At 43.4% G+C, this 16,124-nt stretch overlaps 1 protein-coding gene across 4 annotated transcripts in view; it reads left to right on the top strand.

Moving 5' to 3' along the window:
• Positions 1-6,039, top strand: part of Ap1ar (adaptor related protein complex 1 associated regulatory protein) — a 33,062-nt gene extending 27,023 nt beyond the window's left edge. For all 4 annotated transcript variants that reach the window (XM_055628160.1, XM_055628159.1, XM_055628162.1 and 1 more), the window contains 4 exons: positions 315-370; positions 944-1,017; positions 1,160-1,288; positions 4,303-6,039. In XM_055628160.1, coding sequence (XP_055484135.1) covers positions 315-370; positions 944-1,017; positions 1,160-1,288; positions 4,303-4,565 — 522 coding nt within the window. In that variant the 3' untranslated portion in view covers positions 4,566-6,039. The remainder of the gene's footprint in view (positions 1-314; positions 371-943; positions 1,018-1,159; positions 1,289-4,302) is intronic.
• Positions 6,040-16,124: the final 10,085 nt, after the last annotated feature.

Raw genomic sequence — 16,124 nt, 5'->3', positions numbered from 1 at the left:
TAACAGTTGACTTTCCTGCCTGATCCTTCTAGTCACGGAAGTTCCCAGCAGGATTGAGAGTGTCAGGGCACCATTACACACCTGTTTACATCTGCTTCACAGCACTGATTAAGAACATGACACACTGATGAGCTGAGAAAACGCCTGTCCTTAAATAAGAGGATGCAGTGTAATGAGGAGGGAAAGGCTTTCAGTGGATTAACACTAACTTTTAGTTCTTAGAACCTAGGCAAGAGGATGTTGGCATTGCATGGGTGTTTTTTAAGAATGTGACTTGACATCAAAATGATTTGTATTACATTGTGTTTCCAAAGCAAGAAAAACAGAGAGCTGCACAGCACTATCATCCTAGCAGTGGAGACTATCAAAGGTAAAGAGCAACGTGGGTTTCCTCCTCCATTTGTGGCAGAAAGTGCTATTTCCGAACAGATATCTGTAAATATATTCTTCATACACTCAAGGCCGTTGATTCAATCCTTAGTGTACCCCCCTGTGTGTGTTACACCTCCAAAATTATATGTACATATATTCTGTGTTCGTATATACTTTCTTCTAAGACACTGTCTTGAAGAATACTGAGACCATTGTGTTTGTTAAGCTGTACATGATCGCTCAGACAGATTTTGATGCATTTGTAAGAGTACTAATGTCTTCCTGTAGAAAGGGATGCGGCAGCTGGTTTCCTGCAGGCCGGTGGTAATAACCTTAGTTATTCTCCGTAAGAGAGAGCATGTGTGTGCTTGTCAGAACAGGGCTACTGTACAGACCAGCTCTCAGGGTCGGCCTCCACAGTCAGTGTGTTTTCAGTTTCATGGTAGCACTAAAACATTACCAGCTACTCACCAGAATAATCTGATTGTACAAACAGAGACGCCATCGCTGGCATAGGTAGTCATTCTATTGAATCTGTTTACAAATGCATTTAAATTCACTTCTGTTACAGTGCAGGACCAGAAGATGACTTTGAATATTGTTTGAGAAATACAAAGTCACAGTACGAAGTTTTTCGAAGTAGTAGTAAGTCTTTAAAATATTCTCTGAACATTTTCAATTTACTTTTCGCCACATGAAGAACTGTATTTGTAGAAATTTGCAGGAGAGAAAATGACTGCTGTGGTAGAGCACAGTGGCATGTCAGTTTGTCTGGCGTGTGTTCCAGGGCTCTCATCTGATGCCACAGCACTGACACCAAATACCGAAAGCAGCTGTGACCTACTGACCAAAACCAAATCAACTAGTGGAAACGACGACAGCACCTCCTTGGACCTGGAGTGGGAAGATGAAGAAGGTATGCCGCCTCAGTTTCCCTAAGAGTCACATTAACCTGTGTTAGCCCAAATGTAAATATTTTCTGCCTTGTGTTTCATGGTATTTAAGTTGAATATATACAAGGTTAAGTTTGTGAAAAATCATTATCAGACCTTTTTTAATTTTTTTTTTTAAAGGAGTCTCACTAGTTCCAGAGTCTTGGAACTCACTCTGTAGACCAGACTGGCTTCAAACTCATAGAGATCCACCTGCCTCTGCCTCATGGGTACTGAGGTTAAAGGTGTGAGCTAAAACTTAACATGACTAACAATTATTATTGTTTGTTTTTTATATTCTGTGTGTGTGCTCATGATGTGTGTACACCACAGGGTGTGGAGGTCAGAGGACAACTCTGGGAGCACTGGCTTCTCCTTTCACCATGTGGGGCCTGCGGTTCAAATTCAGACCCTTCTGCTTGGCAGCAAGCACCTTGGCCAACTCAGCCATCTTGCAAACCCATGACTATTATTTATTAATAATTATAATCCCAGAATGAATTCTTTAGAAAATTATGTAAGTTTTTATGTTTCTTGAGAGTTAGAAAGCAAATGTTAAGTTTTAAAAAGCATTTATAACCTATCTCAGTTTTCCATTTGAGGGATTACTACCTCCTTCTAATCAAGTTAAGGTCAAGTCAGATAATGTCTGGTTAACTACAAATAAACAATTTAATTCTTAAGGGTTTTTTTTGTAAAACAGAAGCCATTGTTCAGCTCTAAGTTTAAATTTTATCTCATTGGTCTTGTAAGCTATAGAACTTATATAGATTCTTAATCTCTCTAAGCCATAATTGTTCATCCTCAAGAGGGAAGAATAAAGGGTAATTTTCTCATTTTATGTAAGTGCTAATGTATTAATAAACAATAAAGTATTTGGCTAGGGAAGGTAATGTAGCTCAAAGGTAGAGTGTTTGCCTGTGCAAGGACCTGGGTTGATCCTCAGCATATAAAAAAAAACAATAAAAATAAATAAATATTTGGGAGAAATTAGTATGGTAGTCATTAAATACAAATACCTAGTATATATAAATATATAAAGCACCTAGTATAGGGAATGGCACATACAAGTGCTCAGGATTGTAGCTAAAATATTTACTTATTTTCAACACAACTTCATGTTTAAAAAAAATAGGCAATGCAAGAAAGAATTACAGAGTATAGAACTTAAAATAGTAAGTTTAAGCAATTCATAGAATGTGATGACATGGATCTTAGATATCCTTTAATCATGCTATTTTGTTTTGTCAATTAAAGACGGATAGGCAGACAACTTTAGCTTTATGACAGGCTACATTAGCTTGTTAAATCTTTACACACACAGCATTCACCGTAGTGTAGGTTTGCATCCCAGTCACCAGTTCGTTCGTACTTACTCTGTCAACTACGTGTGTGCTAATCATATAAATAAACTGTCCTGCTCATTACCCAGCTTATTAGCAAAATTGTTCAGCTAGAGCAGGCGGAGAAAAGAATCCACCGAAAACCTTTTCGGTTGATATACAATTGCGGCTTCCTTTAGAGAAATTTCAGTCCAAGGAAGCAGGTTCACTGTATACATGCATATGACTTCTCAGCCCACATTCGTGTGTGTGTGTGTGTGTGTGTGTGTGTGTGTGTGTGTGTGTGTGTGTAGACGGGTCAGCCTCAGTGTTCTAGGGCTGTCTATCTTGTGTCTGGGACTTGGCCTCACTGACTATGCTAGGCTGGCCGTCAGAGACTCTGCCTCTCCAGCTCTCAGATTATAGTTGGGACCACACTAGGCCGTCTGCATGGGTGCTGAGGTTCTCTTAGTTGTTTGACAAGCAGCTTACCACTGAGCCATCTCCTTAACCCTGGCTCATATTTTATAGTGTTCTCATTTAGTATAACAACTTACTTGATTGACTTGTCTTTGTAATTTTTTATGAGTAACACACAACAGTGTCTGTCCTTTTCCTTTCTTTACTGTGAGATCTGATTCTTTAAGTTCAGAAAATAAAGTTGGTTGTGTCTCCTACTTCCTATAACCTCTTTGCCCATCCTAGATTTTAGTTCTTTCACCAATGTTGATTTATTTAGAAATTTCTGTCCTTTCTCCCCTCCATCTGCTTCAGGATTTTTGAGACTCAAGTTACTAACAATTTATACTCAGAATTAAATCTAGAACTATGCAATATCTACACCCTGTTATAGTAGAGGATCAAGATATCATGAGAACAGAGACTTTGGAGCCAGGCTGAGTAAACTAAAATTCAGCCTTGGCTAGGACGTAGCTCAGCAGTGAGACTGGCCCAGCATGCGGGAGCCCTGGGCTTCGCTCTCTGCCTCATAGCTGTGTGACCTGGCGACCGTCCACCTCTCTGCTGGAGTCGATGCTGGGCAGTACTTGACTTCACAGGGCTGCTTACAGGAAGTGAGTGCAGTGTTAGCAGCGGCCTGGCAGGTGCTGGGAAAGCCTGTGTTGTCACTGCGGTGCCATTTTTGCCTTCTCCAGGAAATGCAGCCATCATCTGGTGGGAAAGGATCCTGGCAAAGATACCAAGTGATCTTACAAGACCCAGAGTGATGAGCTTTAGGTCTCGGTATATTTGATTTGGGGCCCTTCAGAAATTTTATCTTATCAGATGATCGGTGTTGCAGTTTTTTTATTTGCTTGTTTTTGTTTTTTTTATCAAAGATGTGTGTCTTGTGACGATGACAGCCCAAATTTTTCCATTAAGAAATCTCCAACAGGTTAATCCACACATCAAACCTAAGAAGCAATCAAAAACATTCATATTATTAAGGTGGCAAGACTTATCTGTTTGTCTGTTTTCCAGACAGGGTTTCTCTGTGTAGCCCTGGTTGTCCTGGAACTCTTTGAAGACCAGGCTGGCCTCTAACTCAGAGATCCACCTTTCTTTGCCCCCAAGTGCTGGGATCAAAGGTGTGCACCGTACGCTTGGCTTAGCTGGCAAGTCTTTTAGCACAGCTTTTGATCCTTACTGAGATTCTTGCAATGTTCTTCAAATGCTAGGAATGACCAGGACGTTGCCAATGAGAGAGCGCTCCAAGACAGAAGAAGACATTCTGCGGGCTGCACTGAAGTACAGCAGCAAGAAGGGTAGCAACCCCACGTCGGCCTCTGATGACTCCAATGGACTGGAGTGGGAGAACGACTTTGTCAGTGCTGAGATGGACGATAATGGCAATTCTGAGTATTCTGGGTTTGTGAATCCTGTGTTAGAACTGTCAGATTCTGCCACCAAGCAGTCTGATATGGATCAGCAGATCAGATAGGATGAATCTTGTGACCTTACTTACCAAATGTTAACAATCAACCAGAATGTACAGTTGGCATGCCAAGCCTTTTTGTAAGGTGGCAAAAACAACCATGTGACAAATGTTTGTTCTCCTAGAAGCAGCAGCAATAGAGGACAGAGCTGAATGCTTCAGTCAAGTGCGATTTCAACATCTGCCTCTGCGCCCCAGGACTGCCTCGCTGACTCTGACATATCAAACACTCATGGCATCTGTTCACCCAGGTCAAGCTCTGCATCTTAAATCTGTATTAGTTTTACTTTGATTGCTTTACAAAGCCTATCTTACTATGGAAATAAACCTGAAAGTATTTCTTTGTTGTTAATTCTCAGCATAGGTGGTAAAGGCAGCATGAGGAGGGACGGTTAGATTCATGTGGAAGGCTCGTTTTTCCTTTTTCAGCACTGTTTACTTTGGTTCCTTGTTTTAATTTGTTGTCTGGCAGCCAGTAGATAGCTGGAGATGTCCCAAGGCATGCTGGTGTCCGGCCTCTCCTCACCTGTCACATACACATACCCGGCTTGTTGCTCACCCCTCTAAATGAAGGACAGTAAGACTAGAGAAGCTTCCGGAGCTTGGGCACTTTGAGTTGGTGACAATTAAAACTAATCCTTAAAAATATCTATTTAAAAGTTGTACTTCCTTTTACATACCACTATATTGGCTTTAAATTGAGATCTTGAGTTTCATTTTTTTTTTTCAGTTCTGTATTTCCAGTGAATGATCTTTGAAAGATTTTACACAGAAAATATTCTGTGAATGACTTAAGAAAACACTAAAATACGGGTATTTGAAAGTAAATAAAATCCTTTCTGCTATGAAAGGTCCCAGTGATTGTATTGCCCTTTACTCTGCCTTGTGGTACAAGGTGCTTTGTGGGGTAGAGCTAATTCATGGGTGTATGGAAGCCGTATAAAAGGCCAGGGCTGTGAAACGTTCCCTGACTGCATTGCTTGGTTTGGCTGAGGACTGGGTGTCACTTGGGCAAGCACACTATAGTCTGTCTATCTTGCTGTTTTCTCTCTTCAGCAGTGATGGTGCATGCTCTCAACAGTACAAGCAGGTCCCGGTAGGAATAGTCAAGTTCTTGCTGTATGTGAAAAATTATGTGGCCCTTTCGGTATTTGAACTGCTGTACAATGACATCTGTAGTCTTGCCATTTTTTAATCTCGTACAAATAAATACACTTTGATATGTAAATACACATTAGGTTATGCCATTATTTATATCTGTCTTAAAATTTAAATTGTAGGCGTGTCATGGAAATAATTTAAAGGTACTCTATATTCACATTGCCTGTGTTAATGCTTTTTAAGGTTTATATTACATCAGATGTATATTTTTGGTTTGGCATAAGCTACTGTTGTAATTTTCTTGGCTTTTTGTTCATAAAGAATTTTCTGAAGGAATGGTAACCTCTCAAGGATTGTGAATAAACATTTTTACATTTAATGGTATTTGCATATTGCTGGTATTGCTTCATAATGGTACAGGTTGGGTGACTCTGGGCATATAATTTTCTTAAGTCAGCTATGAAGATAAGGCTGGAACTACATGTAAAAATACCCTTTAATTACCAAGAAAAAGGGGCTGGAGAGATGGCTCAGAGGTTAAGAGCACTGACTGCTCTTCCAATGGGCCAGAGTTCAACTCCCAGCAACCACTGGGATGGTTATAGATGGTTGGGCAGCTCCCAACCATCTATAGTGAGGCCTGGTGCCCTCTTCTGGTGTGCAGGTGTACATGCAGACAGAACACTGCATACATAATAAATAAGTAAATACATCTTTAAAAAAATGAAAAAGAATCCTAGATCTCTTTTTCCTTTATATTTATAAAATTCTGGCAATGGCATTTGTTCAGCAAACCTTGGCGAATTGTTGGGTATGGTGGAGTATGCAAGCCCCTGCTCTCGCTTCCTGTTCTGATAAGAGAGGTTGATGAACACTGTCTTAGTCACTTTCCTTCTGCAAAAACAAAACACCATAACAAGACACTTTTGTTAAGACTCTGTTGGGAGCTTATGGTTCCAGAGACTTAGAGTCTATGGCAGTAGGCGTATAGGCATGGTCCTGGAGCAGTAGCTGAGCGCTTACATCTGATCTACAAGCACAAGGCAAAGATAGACAGAAAGAGCTGACTGAGAATTAGCATGGGCATTTGAAACCTCAAAGCCCAGCGACACCAGCTGAGGAACAGACATTCAGATGAGTTTGGGGCCATTCTCATTCACACAACCAAATTCTACTCCCTGGCCCCCATAGTTTCGAGGACATATATATCAGAAGTCAGTGGAAAGCTACTCAACTATTCAAAACAGGGACATCATGAAATTTTCAGGCAAATGGACAGAACTACAAAAGATCATCCTGAGTGAGGTAACCAAGACCCAGAAAGACATACATGGTATATACTCACTTATAAGTGGGTTTTAGCCATGTAGCATAAGATAACCCATACTACAATTCACAAACCCAAAGAAGATAAGTAACAAGAAGGATCCAAGGGAGAACGCTTAAGTCTCACTCCGAAGGGGAGACAGACTAGACAGTGGAAGTGGCTGAAGAGGGAACAGGCTAAGAGAGGAAGTGTAGAGAGAGATGAGGGTGAAGAGCAGACCTGGGGAAAGCAGGACAAGAGGACTGAAGGCCTGCAGAAAGGAGAGAGACCATGACTGGGGCCGTCTCTGACAAACTGGAGACCTATGACAGGGTAGGCTCCTGGGAGGATATGGGGGTGACCCTAGCTGAGACTCCTAGTAGCAGGGGTCGTAGAGACTAAAGAGGCCGTCCTCTAACTAGTGGATGGAGGGGAACACTAACCCGCCCACAAAAACTTCCACCCAGTGTTTACCCTGCCTACAAGATGTGCAGGAGTAAAAATAAAGCAGAGATTGAGGGAATGTCCAACCAGTGCCTGGCCAACCTGAAATGCATCCCAAGAGAGTCAGCCCCTGACACTATACACTGCTGTGCTTGCAGATGGGAGCCTAGTACAGCTGTCCTCTGAGAGGCTCCACCCAGCAGCAGAAGGAACAGATGCTGAGACTCACAGCAAAATAGGAGCTCCACAAGAAGATTAACAGAACCAGCCACCCAGGGCCAGGGGAGAAGCGGGGGGGGGAGAGTTGTGGAGGCTGAAGCACCAAGCAAGAACCATGCATGGTCTGGACCTAGGACCCCTACACAGATGTAGCCGGTCTTTATGTGGATTCCTTAGTAAGAAAACGGGCTGACCCTGACATGGACTCTCTTGCCTCTTTTTGATCACTTTCCCCTGTCGGGGCTGGCTAGTCAGACCACAGTGGAAGATACACTCAGTCCTGATACAACTTGATATGCTGGGGAAGGTTGGAGGGGAGATTCCCCTATTCTGAGTACAGGAAGGGAGATGGGGGAAGAGGGAGAAAGGGTGGGACCAGGAGGAGATGATGGAGGGGACTACGATTGGTATGTAAAGTGAATAAATAAAAACTAAAAGTTAAAAAAAGAAAAAAAAAAGTCCCTGTGGTCTTTCACAGTCTCAACATAGTTTCCAAGTCCAGAATCTCTTCTGGGGCTCAAGGCAGTCAACTGAGGAGTGGATACAGAAACTGTGGTACATTTACACAGTGAAATACTACTCAGCAATCTTTAAAAAAGGAAATCATGAAATTTGCAGGCAAATGGTGGGAACTAGAAAAGATCAACCTGAAAAACATAGCCCAGAAACAGAAAGAAACACATGATATATACTCACTTATAAGTGGATATTAGACATGTAATATAGGATAAACATACCAAAATCTGTACATCTAAAGAAGCTAAGCATGAAGGAGGACCCTGGGTAAGATGTTCAATCCTCATTCATAAAGGCAAAACAGGATAGACATCAGAAGAGGGAGAAAATGGAACAGGACAGAAGCCTACCACAGAGGGCCTCTGAAAGACTACCCAGCAGGGTATCGAAGCAGATGCTGAGATACATAGCCAAACTTTGGGCAGAGTGTAGGGAATCTTATGAAAGAAGTGGGAGACAGAAAGACCTGGAGGGGACAGGATCTCCACAAGTTGAGCAAGAGAACCAAAAAATCTGGGCCCAGTGGTCTTTTGCTGAGACTGATACTCCAGCCAAGTTCCAAGCATGGAGATAACCTAGAACCCCTGCACAGATGTAGCCCATGGCAGTTCAGTGTCCAAGTGGGTGTCCTAGTAAGGGGAACAGGGACTGTCTTTGACATGAACTCAGTGGCTGGTTCTTTGATCACCTTCCCCTGAAGGGATGGGCAGCCTTACCAGGCCACAGAGGAAGACAATGCATCCAATCCTGATGAGATCTGATAGGCTAGGGTCAGAGGGAAGGAGAGGAGGACCTCCCTTATCAGTGGACTTGGGGAGGGGCATGGGAGGAGAAGAGGGAGGGATGTTAGGATTGGGAGGCTATGAGGGTGGGGGCTACAGCTGGGATACAATGTGAATAAATTAAAAGATTTATTTATTATTTATTTTCTATACATTATTCTGCCTGCATGTATGCCTGCAGACCAGAAGAGGGCACTGGAGCAGTGGCTTAGAGCTTAACATCTGATTCACACATGAGGCAGAGAGACTGCTGAGACATGGTATGGGCTTGTGAAACTTCAAAACCACCCCTAGAGACATACCTCCCACAAGGCCACACCTCCCAATCCTTCCCAAACAGTTCCACCAACTGGAAACTGAGTATTCAAGTCTATGAGTCTATGATGGCCATCCTCCTTCAAACCACAAATATATATTATAAATATAATAATATAATATATAACATATTTATATATATTTATATTTTTTTAATCACAGACTAGCTAGGAAATACACAGATTGAAAGGGCAAGGTAGCAAAGCCAGGAGAGGGCTTTGCACAGGTCAGAAGGAACAAATTATTTAAGGAGACATTCGTTCTGGGTCTTAACTGAACAGGTGGGAGAGCCTGTTAGAGCATGCTGTAGGCAAGGACAAGAGTATGTACAAAGTTCCTGAGGCAGAAGCAGAAAGATTCGGGGACTGAAGCGTCATGAGTAGAGGAAGCATTGTAGGAGATGGTGTTGGGGTAATTAGTGGAAGCTCTACAGACTGTGGTTAAGAGCAAAAGAAAAAAAATTTTTTTGATGTGTCATAGAATGCTCCTGACTTTTGTTGGAAGCTTAGGATGTATAGTGATCAGATTTGCGTTTCTGAAAAAAGCTGGTCTAGCTGTTAAATAGGGACCAGGTCATAAGAGGGCATGCATGGGTGCAGAGTGGCGTGGGGTGGGGCTTAAGTTTACAGTAGCCATAGAGAGTCAGCCGGTTTAGAGGCAGAATCACAAGGGTTCCCCACTGAGTTGACTATGGGGTTGAAAGCAAGGGCTGAATCAGATAATCCACTCCGTGTGTACATTCCGCAAGGTGGGACTGGACGCTGAAGCAGATCTTGGCAGAAAGCCTCGGGATCTGTCCTGGGATGTGGGAACGTAGGCTGTCCTTAGAGGAACTATCAGGACGTTTGTTATCTGTCTCTCTGCCAGAAGGCTGTCCACATCCAATTCCATAGAACAGATGTCACCCCATTCGGATTCAGAGACACTCTGTAGATCTTCACTACAGTTCACAGCTGGCTCCTCAACACAGACACAGACTACTCCAATTCTGCTTATGTCACCAGCCATTTGGCCTCCTTGGTTAGTGACATCTTAGGAGCATCCCTGAGAATGACTCCATGCTTCTTTTGCTTTGCTCTATGCAAATAATAAGTATCTGGGTTCACTGTTTCCCTTCTGGGCAAATCTGTGGATATTTGACAGTCAACCTAGCAGCCACGCCTCTACCTGACAAAAACTTCCTGCTTCTGACCTGACTTAATCAGAACAATGGGAAGAACAACTTTGGTAAAGTGGAAGAAATGAAAAGTTTTGTTGGGAAGCCTAACTATTTCTATGGGAGTATCAAAAGGTGTTTGTGTATATGTCTGTCGTCAAAGAAGAGGTGTCACTGTTAAGTTTGAGGATTCTTGGTAGATACGTTACCTGTCTCATTGCTGCCATTAAATACCCTAGCAAAAGCAACTGTAGATGCTATTTTTTTGAACTCTACTTTATTTGGGGTTCTTTAGGCCTCTACCCCCCTTCCAACCTCCTGACTAGGTCAGAGAGAAAGGTTAGATGGGATAGGAGACATAGACCTCCTTAGACTTCCTTGTGGTTAGGGTTGTTGGGCTTCTTGGGACAAGGCCAATCTTATCAGGATATCTCCAACTTTTTCTCCTCATCCAACTGCAACCACAGCAACCAGGAGAAGCATGGGGAACAGCCTTCTTCTTCCTCAGACACCTCTCTCAGAACATCTCCTTGGAGCGTTCTCCTCGGAGCCACTCTTCAACGGAGCAGAGTCCTCTCCTCAAGCTGGACTCCAATCGTTACACCCTTTCAGTCCTTAGAATTAAACTATCTCCAGCTGGCAAAGACCTTGCCCTTTTCTGAGTCAAATGAGGCTCCTATCAGCTGGCAAAGACCAGGCCTCTCACGAGACAGTTACCGGCTGTGGATAAACTAGAAGCAGGCCCACAGCCCACACTTGGGATTAAAACAAAACAAAACAAAAACCCTGTTTATATAACAACTGGGTTTTTAAAGAAAATAAAACTTCCATCACAAGCATCTTAAGGGCAAAAGGGTTTATTCTGGCTCATCGTCAGGTATGCAGTCCATAGCAAGGGTGTGTTGGCCCGGGAAGTTTGAAGCAGAGGCAGATAACACATTGTGTCCACATCCAGGAAGCAGAAAATGATGATGGCTGGTCCTCAGCTAGCTTTCTCCTTTCTCTGTAGTCCAAGACCCTTGAAAGGTACCATCCACAGTTGAGGTGCCTCTTCATTCTATTTAGACGATGCCTCTGAAGCCTCTTGCCCACCCTTTGGTCTCATGGTCTCTTAGGACCATCAAAACCTTCTACATGTATTCTTAGCAGAGTAGCTTCACCAATCCAGAAGATAAGAATTCAGCCTACCTACCTTCTAGTCCTACCAACGTAGTCCTTTCTTGACTAAAACAAATAAACAAAAACAAACAAACAAAAAACACCTCACATAACCACAGCAATGAAACACCCTGTGGGGCAGTGGTTATGGTTACTCAAGTTTGACTCAGGAATAAACTATCTCCTATCCCATTTTCAGTTCTGTGGTGAGCTGTGGTAGCCCAGAGAACATGAGACACAAGGACCAGTGACTCCCTGCTACTCCTAATGTGGAGCACTGTGATAACTCCACACCTCACCTCAGCTGAGCCTCACAGAGGCCCTGTGTGGGAAGCGCTGCCTTAATTCTTAGTTTCAAAAGAGGAAAAAAGCATCAGGATACATCAGAAATAAAGACAAACCCTGGCAGTCTGATTCATAGCCCACATTTAATAACATCATGCTTCCTTCTCTAGAGACTGGGTCAACATCGTTTGTGAGGGTTTGGGAAATTCCGGGTTTATTTTGTTTCATTTACTTAGCCGAGGATTTGAAACTCGTTTTAAAATAGCCCAGTGATGTTTTCCTTCAGGACTGTCTCCACCTGGACAGAAGCCAAACCCTTCCGTGACTGTGGAGTTTAGAATGTTGCAGGTCCAGAGACGAACTGCAATTTATCCCGAGCTATTTTTAGACCACTGAATAGCCACCGTTGCTGCCCTCTATGTAAGAACCTAAGGTCCTGACTACAGATAAAACCTTTTGGAGTCTATTAACAAGCACCCTAATTTCCCACCAACCGAAAGGTTATTAAGAGTCATCAACTCGCATCTGAGGCTTCCAGCAGGTTTTTCCACTGTGCTGCAACCACCCACGCAATGTTTATAGCAGTGCATTTGAAAAGCACCTTGATTGATGACTTTCCTTATTCTGTTACTATACAAACTTCATGAAACTGCTTCCAAGCTGATGCATGGGATTTAGGATAACCTAAATCTGTATTCCCAGGCCACGGTCACTCATCTTTGGCTCCAGAATAAAATGATTTCTCATCGCCTTTGAGTTGAGATTTGTGGGTTTTGTGTCAACACCTCTGAACTAAACTGCTCTCGTCATCAAATCATCTGTGGCCTGCCATGAAAGAACATCAGAGCTGACCTTGTTGACTGCTGACTTCCTTCACTGGGGGGGGGGGGTTTGGGAAGGGTCTTGGGACCCTCACCCACATATGTATCCTTTCCTCCTAACCAGTTGTATGCAATTCTACCTTCAGTGCACTTGGCTTCAGGGAGAGTGAGAATACAGAAGTGAGGAAAGACTGGGATGCCGGGGTAGGGGTTAGTGGGAACCGGTTCCATCTATATGACCGCAGAGGAGTCATTATCCATCCTAGATGGAACACACCTTCCTTGTAGTAGGGCCTAAGGCCACCCCTGCTCCTTCGGGGTACCTCTTACCCACTGCCCTGTCTGGAAGGCTAATAAGCTCACAGGCCTCCCAGAATGAACTCGGTGGGAATCACACCTTGCTTTGTGGTTGGGGCTTTGGGAAGAGTGGTATGTGTTGTTTGTCTTCCTCAGGGAACGAATTTGAGCAGCACAATGTCCTAAGGAGGCCTAAGATGTGTTCCACTGTCATAATTTACAATCCATCTAACCTCAGGAGTTTTCTGTTTTACCACGATTTGGGCTTTTGAGCAGTGGTAACCACACCTCCTTCATTCCCAACTAACAATCAAGGATGTAGATGAACACTAACTAGAAAAAAAAAAAAAAACAAAAGAACCATTAGGTAACATAGAGGCAGCTGCTACTCAGACTACCAACAGTATCTCCTGACAGTAAGGTTATGGCTAGTTTTCTGTAACACGAAGATATTATCTGCATATATCAGTTATTTTTTAAAGTACATGTTGGATGAATACCCCCATCCTATGCCCACTGAAACAAATAACCTTTATTCATGTTAGAGCTTCTGCCTGTCAGTCAAGGCGTTTCATATAGAAATAGAATTTTCTAGAGAGTGGTTGTAAAACTCCTATGTGGAAGAAGATAACTGATCTCCAAAGTTGACCTCTGACCTCTACCAATTCACGTGTGTAAGTCTTCACACACAGAAATCTATTTAAAAAAAAAAAAAATTAACCCTATGCTAGAGCCTGGAAAGATGACTCAGCAGTTAAGAGGGACTTGACCACTGTTTTTGCCGAGGACCCAAGCTCAGTCCTAAGCACACAAACAACTGCCTGTAACTCTAGCACTTACCCACATACACCACTTACCCACTTACCCACTGTGTATTTTAAAAAAAAAAAAATACATAGATTTTTTTAAAAATAAAAAACTAAAAGTCACATGCCACGTGAGTTCGCTTTTGCCAGCCCGTTGGGTGTGATACTGTCACCAGCTGACATGCCCCTTTAAAAGCCACGTGCTGACCCCTAGAGGCGGAGTCCTTAAGACCCGTGCTGAAAATTTCACTTAGCTACACATACGTTGCACCAGACACCACTTTCCCTTTGTCCTCATTTCCACTCTGCTATGGCGATTTTGTTGTAGCTGTTGTTGTCAGAAAATGCTTTTTAATCCCTACACGGTCACCCACAAGGCTGCTGTTTTAGAGTGTGATTGTGTTACCTTCAGAGGGTTGGTTGGTGGAGGCTTGGGCACCTCAGTGGAGCTTACCCTGTGAGGCCTGAAAAAGAAACTCCGCCTTAAGGGTAAATGACCTGGACATGAACTCCAGTTTCAAAAAGAAGAAAAAAAACAAAAAAAGATGCTTCGACCACTCACGTCTGGTAATATTTAACCATCACCCCTAGCAACGGCTAATCAGTGAAGACCTAGAGTTTGCCGGGGGTTCTTTACAATGGGTAAAACAATTACGGTTTGGCCCTCTTGACACCCGGTATTTGCTAAATGTCAATCAATCCTAGAACTGCCAAGCTGGAATTCCCCGGATCTTGCTGTAACTCCGATAAAAACCCCCTCTCCCTGAGCCCGGGGCTCTACACTGGAGAACCAGTGTGACAGTGACTGTGTCAGTGACTGTGGCGGTGATGGTGTGGACCCCCAGCTCAAGCTTGAAATAAAGACCTTACTGCATTTGCATCAGAATCAGCTCCTGGGTGGTCTCTGGGGTCTGTGAGACTTGGGCATAACAACCCTGTCAAGAACTGAGCCAGGGAGGTCTGGCTCTCTGAGCCACAAATGTAGGCAAATCTTGCAAGTTCCTGGTGGCCATGTCTAAGTCACGTGTGTGAAGACTGGGGTCACCACAGGCCAAGGAATGAGGCTGGGTAGTGCAATCTCACTGCAAACCTGCAGCATTCCTTCCTTCCTTCCTTTTTTTTTTTTTTTTTTTTTTTTTTCTGTGAGGGACTTTGGTTTCCCTTTGAGAATCCCCTCTATGATTGAATAGCCCAGGAGGGGTTTTATTTTTTGTAACCAAACACTATTACACTCACCGCGAGCACTTTTAACAGGCTAAGTGATCTAGTTTGCAAATTTGCATCAGAAAAGAAGGTATAGTCCGAAAACAAAGTGGTGTAATGGAGGCCATTGATGGACTGTGGCGAGAAATGACAGTGTACACCTGCGGTGGGTTCAATGAGAACGTCCCCAGCTTGTGGACTGCTGAGGAAGGATTGGGAGGTGTTGCTTTGTTGAAGGAGGTACATCACTGTGGGAGGGCTTTGAGATTTCAAAAGCCCAAGCAAGTCAGGCCCAGTCTTCCTCTCTTTACCTTTGACCTTTGGATCAAGCTGTGAACTCTCAGTTGCTGCTCCAGAGCCGCACCTACTGGCTTGCCACCCCATGCCCCACTATGATGACCATAGACACATCTTCTAAAACTGTAAGCCAGCTCTCCAATTAAATACTTCTTTTATTTACTTTTCTCCCCCTGGGACAGGGTTTCTCTGTGTAGCCTTGGCTGTCCTGGACTCACTTTGTAGACCAGGCTGTCCTTGAACTCACAAAGATCCACTTGCCTCTGCCTTCCTGAGTGCTGGGATCACAGGTTCGCGCTGCTGAGCGTGGCTAATGCTTCCTTTTATAAGTAGTCTTGATCATTGTGCCTCTTCACAGCGATAGAAAAACTAAGACAATACCCTTATATAACAGGGAGTATTTTTGTTTTCTCTTTGCTGCTGTAATAGATTGCTGTAATTTGCAGCACAGGTATAAAATCTTAACGTTCTATGGGTCAGAAGTCAACGGCAGCTGTCATCGGACTAAAGAGTCCTCAGGATTAAATTCTTACTGAGGTCTCTCTGTCCTCTCCAGCACGTAGATGCTTATGCATATTTTCTGGCTTCAAGGTGCTGCAGCTTTCCTTGGTTCATGGTCTCCTTCCTCCAAATGCAAAGCCCTTACCAGCTGGCCAAGTCCAGTCCCTCTCATGCCTCATCCATCTGGTATCATCTGTTTTACCCCTCCTGCCTTTAAGGACCCTGTTATTAACTGAGTCTGGGATAATCCAAGATGATCTCTTTAAGGTAATCTAATGAGCAACTTCAAGTCATTCTGCTGCATGCGTTTGTCTCTGCTGTGTCATGACATATTCACAGGTTCTGGCAGTTAGCACAT

The sequence above is a fragment of the Psammomys obesus genome, unplaced genomic scaffold (genome assembly GCF_907164565.1).
Source record: "Psammomys obesus unplaced genomic scaffold, mPsaObe1.curated_primary_1811, whole genome shotgun sequence".
NCBI lineage: Eukaryota > Metazoa > Chordata > Mammalia > Rodentia > Muridae > Psammomys > Psammomys obesus.
Note: the sequence above shows the minus strand (reverse complement) of the source record. Positions and strands in the feature narration are given on the sequence as shown.